The sequence below is a fragment of the Neovison vison genome, chromosome 8 (assembly GCF_020171115.1).
Source record: "Neovison vison isolate M4711 chromosome 8, ASM_NN_V1, whole genome shotgun sequence".
Classification (NCBI taxonomy): domain Eukaryota; kingdom Metazoa; phylum Chordata; class Mammalia; order Carnivora; family Mustelidae; genus Neogale; species Neogale vison.
This window is the reverse complement of record NC_058098.1, coordinates 8,321,760-8,334,609: the sequence shown is the minus strand read 5'-3', so window position 1 is coordinate 8,334,609 and position 12,850 is coordinate 8,321,760. Positions and strand designations below refer to the sequence as shown.

The 12,850-nt window shown below is 41.5% G+C and overlaps 1 protein-coding gene across 2 annotated transcripts in view; it reads left to right on the top strand.

Moving 5' to 3' along the window:
* Nucleotides 1-12,585, top strand: part of TSHZ2 (teashirt zinc finger homeobox 2) — a 433,613-nt gene extending 421,028 nt beyond the window's left edge. For both annotated transcript variants that reach the window (XM_044262811.1, XM_044262809.1), the window contains exon 3: nt 10,676-12,585. In XM_044262811.1, the coding sequence (XP_044118746.1) occupies nt 10,676-10,677 (2 nt within the window). In that variant the 3' untranslated portion in view covers nt 10,678-12,585. The remainder of the gene's footprint in view (nt 1-10,675) is intronic.
* The last annotated feature ends 265 nt before the right edge of the window (nt 12,586-12,850 follow it).

The following is a 12,850-nucleotide window of genomic DNA, read 5'->3' as shown; positions in this document are numbered from 1 at the left end:
TAAAATGGTAGGTATTATGACGGCTTTCTACTTTCTTCTTCCTGATAACCACATCAAATGTTTTGAACTGCTATTTTACCCTTTTTTTTAATAAAAGGGGAAAACTTTTCTGAGCTTCACATCTGAATTGACAACTGGTTTCTTTTCAACGTTTAATGCACAAACTAAAGAGCCTCGCTTCTACTTAGTTTTTCAACTTTCCAGAAGGAAAGAATAATTCATTTTGCAAGACCCAATGATTACTTATTTCTAACACACAAGCAGAATTTTATACATGTAGTTTCTTAATTTACTCTACATCTTATTCCACAGCACTTGTAAGGTGCTATATTGTATGCAAGGAAATAAAATCATAAAAGAAAGGAAAATCACTTTTTTAAAATCTACATTTTTCTTACGTACCCAGCACCAGGCGTGGAAGATACTAGTATCAGCCTGATTTTGCTGAGGTGGGATTTAGGTTCAGAAAGGGTAAGTCATTTCCCCAAGATCACACAGCTAGTAAATGACAGAGCGACGCTATTAACAAATGTGCCAAGAGAAAATAAAGAGTGAATATGAAAAGAAGTTAATGAGTATAGACTGGAGCCCCAAGAGGCTACACAATCACTAAAGCTGGGCCACCAGATGCACACTGAGCTTCCCAGTAGTGAAAGTAAGAATGGAAACCTGATCCACCCCAAGATTCCTTTACCATAAAAAATGTACACCAGTGTTTAAGAATAAGCAACACCTTTCCCAATACAGAATGGCAGAAATTCCAGGCATAACTTTTGTGATAGAGTGCAATCAAGATAGTAGGAGGTTCCCAGGGTCACCAAACATTTAAAACTGAAACCATTCCTTTCTGCAAAAATATGTTTTACTTCACTTTGGGTTCCATCTCTTTCTGATAATTATCCACTCCAAGCTTTGTCAAAGCACTGTACTGAGAGAGATTCATGTTAAAATGCTAGTTGATAGGATAGAGAAGGCCTCTGTCTGCCTTATCACTTTTATTTAGGTTGACATACATTTGGTTATAATTAGGGATAACCGTACAGCAGTTAAGATTCCATAATCCCATTATTAGTCGTCAAGAGATTTTCACAGGGCAAACCCCAATACCTTTTCGTTCATCTCTCTTTCTTAACTCCTCGGGTAGTCCGAAGTTGAAGAGTGTGCTTTAAGGGAAAGATTTTCTTCTGCCATTAAAATCTCCTAATCTGACACACAAGGAAGGACACAAATGACACCTAGTGACAGCACTCTCAGGAGGCCCCACGTCTTCTTGCCTGACATTCTTGTTGTTGTCGTTCTCCAAGATGTCACCCGGTGTCTGCCAATTTCATTCCACAGCCATTTCACACACGGTGGTGAAGAGGTTTTAAACCATTTCAAGGGTTGCCCATTACGTAGACCAAAATGGAAATTATTTTAAAAGTTATTTCCCATTCACCCACTCTGTTAGACACTGGAAGCTGGTGGTAGAGGGTGGAGGTCAGCCTAGAAAGTGTTTGCTCTCACACTAACTAAAAAAAAAAGAAAGGAAAAAGAAAAGAAATACACAGGAAAAACTAGCCTTTAGTTGTAGGGCTGTGGCAATCGGCTGTCTGGTTTGTGTCATGGAGCATATATCGCACATTTGAGACACATGGCTAACTTATCACAAGTTGTGCTTTAGGAGAGGAAGTTCAAAAGTTGAGAGTTTCCAGTGCGTTGATTATGACATGCATGTCATCTGTATTTAGATGTTCCAAGACGAACACTATCAAAATGAATAATAATTTTGCATCCTGATCATCAAAGGTGTAGCCAACCACCCCTCTGACAAAGAATCTGTGGTCTCATTGATACGGATCCAATGTCAGGCACGATTCTTTTGGTGGTAAAGAGTAAAGGATCCGAAGTCCAGAAAAGATATATTCCAATTGTATACTGGCATATCCATTTCCATTTAATGTCATGGGACCTGCGATAAGTCACTTCAGTCACCTAAATGTCAGCTTCTTCCTCTGTAACACTGGACACCCCCCCAGAGGGTTGAGATGACTCAGAAATAATGCAAAAGTAGGCAGGCCTAAAGTTAATAATCATTACCTGGATGTGACTCTTCTATTTTAATTATTTTATTGACTCAACCTTTTTGTGATTTATTATAAGAAAACTAAAGTCCCTCTCTCTACTCAGAAGCCCAGCCACTGTGTTCTGTCTGGCTTCTTTTGTGGTCCCCCTTTCCAAGAGCAATTGGTCTCAGTATCAGCTTTCCATGTGGGAAAACTACATGGAAGAAAGAAATCAAGAAAAAGCAGAAGCACAGCAGATAATATTTGAAAATATCATCCACCTACTTATGTGGCGCCGTGTCTGGCATATGAGAAGCATTCAATACATTTAAGCAATTACTTTATTCCCTCTAAAAATTGAAATTGGTCCACCCAAGTTTAAGGGCTTCTGCACACAGAGATTTCTCTTAGGAAAAATTAAGTGAAGCACTAATGATGAAATTCAGCAATGTAGGTGAGCTAATTTGGATTTTCAAGTTGTAAAATCAATTTGAAAAAATATTAACTGCAGGTTTCTCCCAGGATTACACGGTTAGGAATCACATGTCCCCACAACCACTTTGCTTTCTTAACACAGTCTTTTTTTTTTAATAATACATTTTATGTATTTTCAGCATTTATATTTCACTTTTTTTTAACCAGTTTTTAGAAGCCCAGAATTAGGAATCAGATATCCTGATTTCATCACTAATCATTATGGGAACAAACTATTTAAACACTCACAGCCTCAATCTTTTTATCTTTGGGGCTACGAATATTTATCCAATATATTTCAAGAAAGTAGGCACACACACACACACGTTGTGTGTAAGAATGTGTGTTTCAAAAAAATTTTGAAAAGATGTAAATTATTTCAAAATGGCAAAATAAATTGTTCTTTAAAGTTGGAAGTACCAAGTAGATGGCAAATCTTGTTCATGTCCACTTACATTTCCTTGGACTAATTGTCCTAATCTCTTCCTTTTTTCTTTATATATTCTACATTATCTCTCTCATAGAATTAGAGAAGTAGGATTCCAGGCAAATCTATTATTTGCTTTTGTATTATCTTAGTATTAAGTACTTTAAAATTCTCTTTCCGTGTTGTTTTTAGGGCTCCATTCACTCAGCAAATATTTATCAAGTACATACTATGCATCAGGCCTTGGCTTATCTGCTTGGGATACTGTTATGATCAAGTGTGCACAGTCAGAACTGTGGGTATTGGGCCTCTGACTCTTGGTTTTGGCTCAGGTCATGATTTCAGCATCTTGAGATCGAGTCCCGCATCAGGCTCCATGCTCGGCAGGAGGCCTGCTTGAGACTCTCTTCCTCTCCTTCTGCCCCTTCCCCTGTTTGTGTGCTCTCTGTCTCCCCACCCTCTCAAATAAATAAATTAATACATAAAACACAGGGTCCCTACCTTCCTGGCATTTACAAGCCAGTGTACGAGGCGGACACTAAATTAAAAATTACAGCTGTAAGTATGATTATAAACTGCAGTAAGTCCCATAAGAACAACGTATAAGGTACAGGATTACGTCAAAAGAACTTAGTCAAGCCCCAAGGACAAGAGAACGCTTCTCCGAGGAAGTGACATTTCAGTTTCGGCTTTAAGAGTGAGAAGGTGCTTGCTAAACAAATAGGAGGAAGGATGGCATAGACAGAGGGAACTGTACTTGGAAATCCCCTAGGCATGTTCTTCTGATGCTGTCGGAAGGCCAGTGTTCTTGGGACAGATCAGCAAGGGGCCAACAGACCCAAGTAAAGTCAGAGAGGTGGCCAGGCCAGATCAGGCAGAATGTCTTAGAAAAACAGTTTTTCCTAAGTGGAAAGCTGGGAGGAAATAGGGAATGACTGCTTCAATCTAATTAAAGTTTCCTTTTTTTATTAACATATAATGTGTTATTTGTTTCAGGGATACGGTCTGTGACTCATTAGTCTTACACAACTCACAGCACTCACCATAGCACATGCCCTCCCCTAATGCCCATCACCAGCCAGCCCATCCCTCCCAACCACCTTCCCTCCAGCAACTCTTAGTTTGTTTCCTGAGATTAACAGTCTCTTATGGTTTGTCTCCCTCTCCTGTCCCATCTTGTTTCATTTTTCCCTCCCTTCCCCCATGTCCCCCTTACCCTGCTTCTCAAACTCCTCATATCAGTGAGATTATATAATTCTCTTTCTCTGATTGACTCATTTCACTTAGCATAATGCCCTCTAGTTCCATCCATGTCTTTGCAAATGGCAAGATTTGGGGGTTTTGATGGATGCCTAATATTCCATTGTATATATACCACATCCTTTTTATCCATTCATCTGTTGATGGACATCAGGGCTCTTTCCATGGTTTGGCTATTGTGGACATTGCTGCTATAAACATTTATGTACATGTGCCCCTTTGGATCATTACATTTGTATCTTTAGGGTAAATACCCAGTAGTGCTATTGATGGATCATAGAGTAACTCTATTGTCAACTTTTAGAGGAACCTCCATACTGTTTTCCAGAGTGGCTGCACCAGCTTGCATTCCCGCCAGCAGTGTAGGAGGGTTCCCCTTTCTCCACATCCTCGCCATCATCTGTCATTTCCTGACTTGTTACTTTTAGACATTCTGACTGGAGTGAGGTGGTATCCCACTGTGGGTATCATTTGTATTTCCCTGATGGTGAGTGATGTTGAGCACTTTTTCATGTGTCTGTTGGCCATTTGGATGTCTTCTTTCCCAAAATATCTGTTCATGTCTTCTGCCCATTTCTTGATTGGATTATTTGTTCTTTGGGTGTTGAGCTTGCTAAGTTCTTTAAAAATTTTGGACACTAGCCCTTTATCTGATATGTCTTTTGCAAATATCTTCTCCCGTTCTTTTGATTGTCTTTTGGTTTTGTTGACTGTTTCCTTTGCTGTGCAAAGCTTTTTATCTTGATGACGTCTCGATAGTTCATTTTTTGCCCTTGCTTCCTTTGCCTTGAGTGATGTTTCTAGGAAGAAGTTGCTGCGGTTGAGCTCACTTTGTTTGTTGTATGGAAAATGATGGGCAGGATGCAGAGCAGAGTAAAGCAGCCCAGGGAGAGGGCACCATCATCTGGGGGTGGTAGACACAGGCTTGAACTAGATTGGGGAAGTAGATTTTGGCAAGAAATCTTATGATGAGGTGTCAAGGATGACCCAATATTCTGGCTGGAACAACCAAGCAGCTTGAGGTTCCATTTCCTATGAACAGAAACACTGGAAGAGAAACGGGCTGGGGGCAGGGGAATTCAAGCTCCCTGCTTTTGAAAAAGTTGCCTCTGATGAACTTGTGAGATATTCACACAGAAAGGTCGAAAAGGCAGTCCGACCTGCGGATCTGGAACACAGGACCGTCAGCACACCGTGATCATTCACATCACAGACTGGATGCAGCTGCCTGCCTGGGGCTTGTGCAGGGCAGGAGTCCTCCCCCTTCACAGACCCAGTGTGCACATGTCCCCACAAACCGTCTATGGTTTCCCCTGTACGATCCAGAAATGAATCCATAGATCTCATGACCAGCCTACACACATAATTTCCAAAAGAAATCATCGGATGCGGCAAGTGTGCAATGAGAAACAAAAGGAAAACGTTTGGGCATGAACGTTCACACCAATAGGACTTCTGAAACATGAATATTATCCCCCGGAATCCTGTGAAATGTGGGTTCTGAGTCAGCAGCTCGGGGGGGGAGGGGGGGTGCTGCATTTCCGACAAGCTCAGGGACAATGCCAACGTTGATGTTCCATGGGCCACACTCAGGCACGAGGTTCTTGAAGGATAGTGAGACCATCTGTTGTGTGTTTCTATAGGTAGACAATCAGTGAACGTGCCATTGACACCTGCCTGTCGGTTTCGGGGCTGTTGAAGGGGCGTCTCAAATACCACGAGTGGCAATGCCAGAGGTGACTGGCTTCTGTTTTAATGGACAATAACTCCCCTTAAAATGCCAAAGAAAACAAATCAGTTTCTCTTTGTTTGCCAGGCTGCTTTATTTCTGGACAATGCTGTGTATAAGAAACTGTGCACCAAAGACTTTGTGTTTATATGTGAAATGAAATTAGGGTCTAGGCTGAAATAATTATAAAAGTGTTTTCCACTATGTCAGCTCTTCTGAACCGCTGTGATAGATCATTTTGCTCCCCGCCCCGGGGACATTTGGCAAAGTCTGGGATATTTTTGGCGGTCACAACTCGAGGTAAGGGGGCTGCTCCTGGAATCGAGCGGGTAGAGGCCAGCGATGCTGCTAAAAATCTCACAATGCCCAGGAGAGTCTCCCGCAACAAAGAATTATCAGCCCCAAATATCAAGAGTGCCAAGGTTGAGAAACCCCAACCTACAGAGACATTTTCAAAAACGGAGCAGGATGAGGGCCAACACTACCTTGTGAGAAGAAGCTGTCCCACACATTGCAAGGTGCCTAAGACCCCCAGCGCCTCACCATTCAACGCTGGTGGCATGCCCATCCTTGTGGCAACCACGGCACTCCTCCTGGGCCCCAGGGAAGCAGCGCAACTCTGAGAAGAACAGAACAAAGTAGAGAAAGAGGAAGGCAGACCTGGGCAAGGGCCTGGAGAGAAAGGGCCAAACAAAATGATGTGCCAGAGGGACTAAAAACTCTAGCACGACCAGGGGCACCTCAGTGGCTCAGTTAGTTAAACAACTGACTCTTGATTCCTGCTCAGATCATGATCTCAGGGTCCTAAGATAGGCCTGTGTCAGATTTCACGCTAGGCATGGCGTCTGCCTAAGATTCTCTCTCTCTCTCTCTCTCTCTCTGGCCCTCCACCTGCTCACTCTCTCCTTCTCTTAAAAAAAAACAAAAACAAAAAAAACCACAATTCTAGCATGGCTAAATTAAAGTAGATATAATTCTACACATCTGTTGGTGGCTATGTAATTAATACAAAAATAATTGCATCTCTTCGCCTGGCTCTCCCTCACAAACTCTCCTTAATGAACTGTGCCAATGACTTTTTAGATATGTAATTAAAATTTTTATTTATTTCTGTTTTATTTTTATAGTAGTAGCTTAACATACTAGGAAGAAAAAAAAAAAAAAACCACGCTGCAGCCAAGCTCGGCCTCACCAACCAGTGGAGACACAACCAAGAGTAGTTTACACACTGCGTTCTGAGCGTGAGAAGTAACGCTGCTACTTCTCATTCCCTTCATTCCTTTGATTTTCTGCCAGGGTCTCATCTCTAGGTCTACAGAAAAATAAGGTGTATTTTCTTCCTCTTCTCAGATAAGCAATGGTAAGAAGAGGTCTATCATCCCAAAGTGGCCTAAGATTCAGTTCTCCTCTTGTTTAGTATGGGAACACTGACTTTCTGGAAGGATCCACCATTTCCATCCACCATGGTGGTCTATGAGATTTGTCGGGTAGAAATAGCATCAGAGTCAGGTTTTAATAGAACATGTTCATATCTAGAATTTAGCTCAGTAAGTAACTGTACAGATACTCTTGGAGAAATGTCCCTGAAGTGTTAATAATGTTAGTGTTCAACACTTTATGACAATATCAAGCCATCATAAGACCATCTAAGAAGCAGTGGTTTAAGAGCTCAAGCAACCTTGAACCTGAGTACCCTCTTGCCCACTTACCAGCCAGCTGACTGCAGGCCAAACGACTTCACCTCCCTAAATTTCCTTTTGCTACACTGGAAGATGGAGACACTACACCCTCACATTGCAGCATCGTGAGGTTGACTCGAGGTGAGGCACAGACTTAGCATGCGTAGCTGAGAGTAAACTCGGAAAATGTCTAGTTATGACTACAACAGGCTCCTTTCATGCTGAGGCCCCAGAAAGCCATGGGACCTGAGCAAAAAAAAATCACAGAAAGTCAGTAATGAGGTCAGGACTGAGATCTTAGGAGCTGAGCAAATTCCTTGTTTTTAACCAAAGGTCTGTCATGAAGATACTTTCCAGAAAAACTACATGCAAGTATATTCGTTGACTGTTTTGTGGGGAAGAAAAGGGTCATCAAACAAATCTGGGAAGCACTGGGTTAAACAAAGTGCTTAAACAAAGTGTTGGGTTGGTTTGGGTTTTGGTGGCGGGACTTCTCAGAGCCTTTAATATGCTGATGTGTGCTGACAATTTCCAAGAAGGGGACTATAATATAATACAATTATTTTTTTCATTCTCCTCGCTCCTCTCCCCAGGGCAAACTTTGTCCTAAGAGAAACCCAGCCAGAGGAGTCTAAGTGTTGAACAAATCTGGAGCGGGTTCAAGGAAGCAACAAATAAAACAAAGTTTTTTAAACCTGGCATCACAAAAATATCACGGTCAGGGAGGAGAGAGCGAGGGCCTCACACAGAACATGCGTCAACCCTCCACCCAGGACTTCATTCAGCCTCCAGGGTAGTCACTTTCACCCTTAAGCAAAAAGACTGCTCTTTCCTTTCTCCCTCTCTCCCTCCTCCTACCTTCCCTTAATACCATTACAATTTCTGTCCTCAAATCTCTTTTTCTTTAATGCCTTTCTCTCTTCCTCCAACCACATGACCATTCTCCTTCAAGTTTCTGGACCTGCCACGGCATTCCAACCAAGTTGGAGGAAAGATAACTTTGTCTCTGAAATACAAAGCTAATGTCAAAGGGAAATGACTCCTTCCACTGATGGCGACCATCCATAATCTAAGTGTGGGGTGGGGGTGGGGGTGCCGGAAGTGAGTACGGAAGCTTCCAAATGGGAAGAACTAAATTCAAGGGCAATCTCTGCTTTTTATTAGCCATGTGACCTTGGACCAGTCCCAAACCTCCTTGAAGCTCTTTTATTTTTTTTAAATGAGATTGTTTTGGGGCACCTGAGTGGCTCAGTAGGTTCAGCCTCTGCCTTCAGCACAGGTCATGATCTCAGGTTCCTGGGATCGAGCCCTGTGTAGGGCACTCTGCTCAGCAGGGAGTCTGCTTACCCCCTCTCTCTGCCTGCCTCTCTGCCTACTTGTGATCTCTCTCTTTCTGTGTCAAATAAATAAATAAAATCTTTTAAAAAATAAAATAAGATAAAATAAAATAAAATGAGATTGTTCCAAGTGTTAGTGGTAATATGTAAAAAGTATCTGGCACTTGGTAGGCACACATCAACTGGCTGTAGGATTGGACTCCTACTATTTCATACCAAAGAATCGTTTATAAAATCTGTCGTGGGTATTCTGTGCATAATTTCCTTGCACACATCAAATGGCAACAATTTTCAACCTGTCTTTATTCTTCTGCCAGAAACTTGGAAGCTCTCCTCTTCCAAAAGACCGATTACGTATAAGCCAAAGGTGTTTTTCCTCACTAAAAAAAAAAAAAAAAAAAAAAAAAAAAAACCATAAATAATAAGATGTAAACAAGGAATGCCACCCAGGTTGGGCTAATGGAAACTATAGGCATTCTTACAGTAATCCAGATAGCACATATCTGAAAAAAAAAAAATTCTCCCAGTTAATCTCACATGACAGAGCATACTTCTAAGTAGCATTTCCCCAACAACAAAAGTGTTCCTATCTTTCGACTCAGGAATTCCACATTTGGCAAATTTAAGCCTATGAATATATCCCAACAAACTGCAAGGCTTTAAACACAGATGTTTCTCACAGTGTTAACCATTACTGAGTAACATTGGAAGCAAATTAAATGTCCAACATCATGAGAATGTTTTAGTAAATTCTGAGAGCATAGGTGACAGAACTCATGTAGCACTTACAATGGGGCGTCCAAGGGGGGGAAAACACCAGAGAGGAAAATTGCACAGTGGGTACTTATGACTATGTACGCCTTTCACGAATTCATGGGAAGAGAAAACTAGACGAAAATAGAACAGAATGTGACTAGGAGCTCCCTCTGGATGGTGGGACCATACGTTAATTTTTTTTTTCTTTTTCGGAATGCTTTATAATGGGAACGTATATTTTAGTTTTTACTTTTAATTACGGAAAAACACACGAAACATAAAATTTGTCATCTGGATCATTTTCCAGGGTACAGTTTGGTGACATTAAGTACGTTCTCATTGTTGTGTAACCGTCACTACTACCCTTCTCCAGAACTTTCTTGTCTTGCAAAATTGAAACTATACCCACAAACAACAGTTCCCCATTCCCCAGCCCCTGGCAATTGCCATTTCTGCTTTGTGCTTCTATGTTTGACCACTCTAGGTACCTCATGGAAGTGAAGTCATACAGAATTTTACGACTGGCTTATTCTGTCTTAACATCATGTCCCCACGTTTCATGGATGTTGTACGATGTAGGAGAATTTCCTTTCAAGACCGAATACCATCCCCTTGTGTCTATACACATACCACATCTTGGTTACCTATCCATGCGTCAATGGACATCGAGGCTGCTCCTTCCTTTTGCCTATTAAGAATAATGCTGTTATGAACAAGAGTGTATACATTTCTCTTCTATACATTATATTTTAAAGGTGTTTTTTCCCCCTCTAAACTGGCTTTTCCTTTCTAGGTCTCATCACGTGGTTATATCCCACCCTAGACTAGATTTAACTATGATTCCTCGCAGACCCTTAGTACAAATGAGATCATGCTGGTGGGCAATTTGGCTACTGGGGGAGGTAACCAACAGAGCTATTCCTCAGAAATTAATGCATCTTTTTCTGTTGTTCTGATTCCCATTACAGGATAAATGCCTTAGTTTCAACTTTCCAGCCCGGATCTCCCTCCCACTGAGTCCTTCTTCGCTGTGTCACCTGCTTCTGACATTGAACTCCTCCTGACACCCTGCTCTGAGAAGACGGCCAAAAAAAAAAAAAAAGAGAGAGCGAGAGAGAGAAAGAGAAAAGGAAAAAGAAAAAAAAAAAGGAAAAAGGAAAAAAAATTGACCCCAGCCATCTCTCTTCATTCTTACTAACAATTTGGTAATGAAGTATTGATTTCCACTTCTCTGCTTATGGACGATATTAGATTTTCATTGATAAACTGCAATGAGGTGGTCTCGTCTCCATGGTCCCCTTTTCACTGTCACGAGAAAACAAAGTGCCACTGAAGAAAAATAATGACCAAGAACATTGATGTACTTATTCCGTGGGTCTGTAACACTTGACAGGAAAGGGCGGGGGAGTATGAGTCTTCATAGTCTAAGGGCCAAGCGAGTTGCCCTCGTTGCAGACCCTTGGAAGCCTACTTTTCATGGTGATGTCCATTTCCTATTTATAACCCCTCTGGGAACGTTTGTCTAAAGGAAATGTTTCTGTTCAGAGCAACAATTACGGTTGCACCTGGATTGCCCAGTCCTGCCCCTGCCCTGGGGAGCCATGCATCTCCGCAGAGTGGAAGAATTATGAAGTCAGACCAGAGCTGGAGCCAAGGAGACCTCTGAACAAGGTTCATCTTCCGTGAAAGTTGTTCACGCAGTCGGGCTTAACCATGTTACTGCCAAAGACTTTTTCCCAAGCGGTGGTGGGCATCGTTTTAATCATTGTCTTTGTTGGTTACAAGCGGGGGTGGAGAAGATGCTAAGTACAGATACAAGACCTGCAAACTGGCAGAACTGGGGGAACTGGTGCGATGTGGGATCTGGAGGAAAGCAAGGAGATGAGATCACGACGGGAATGGAGAGCTCAGCTGCCCTCTTGCCCGGTGATCTCCTTCTGCAGAACCTGCTGTGTATGGACCTGGAAACGCAGCTTAGCCTGAGCAGCAACAGAAAGCATGAAAGAGGGTGTCCGTTTCAAATGGGTTCCCGCAACTTTTTTCATTAAAACTTTGAGGGCCCAATTTTAATTTGTGGAATATTCCCGTTAATAATGAGATCTAATTAAGACATCCATTAAAAGCCCGTTAAAGTTAATTTAACGTAAAAATTCCAATAGAACTGTATTAGATTTTCTCCATTAAATTAACGTTATGGATTTTTAACGGATGTCTTAATTATACGTTATTATTAACGGGAATACTGTATTACACAGATTAAAATCAGGTCCTGAGTCAACTTGGAAAAGCTAAGAGCATGTTTTAATATTAAAAGTCCTGCATACCCAGTGCACGGTTTGGAAATTCAGGGGGAGAGCTGTTTACTCTAGTTGCGCATTTTTCTACACAACGGAAAGCAATCTATAAATAGATAAATCTATCATTGCATTTAAACAACGAGTTTCCTTATTCTCAAAGGACCGATGAAGTCTGGATTGTGTTACAAACTCCTACTCAGCTATAGGCAAAATAGTTAAACTCTTCTGCATACACTAGGAACTTAGATGATTCTGAAACAAACAAACAAACAAAAAGAAACAATTTTGTTGTCGTTGCTTTAATTACCAAGGTTATCACACACACAAAAGTCTCAACACCCACAGAACGAAGCCAAATATCCTCTTCACCCTTCCTCACAGAAGCCGGCCTGTTGAAACTGCTTTGGAAATTTTGACATGATCCCTAAATTCAACATCGGGATTTAAAAAAAAAAAAAACTTCTTATTTACCTCCTAGGGAAAGTGTTGCCCTTATGCCACATATAATAGCAAATTGCTTTTTTTATGGCATGCATAACCTAGATGGGAAAAAATATGGCGCTTCGGGGAAGGAGGGAAAAAGTAAATGAAGTTCCAGGAATGTCATTCTAAAGTAATGAGGCATGGACAGAAAATATACCCCTCACATCATCGGATTGAGATGGCAGTCGAAATAGCTTCATTGAAGTGTCAGCACCCATCCATCAATCAATCACCCACAAGGAAAAATAGCAACAGTACAACGGGGCGGCTTTTATGGGATTTACTCATGGGCATAGGGAATAGCGGCTCAAATGTAGTTCTGACATGAAAAGCAAGGTGCTGATATTATTTTTTATGATGGGA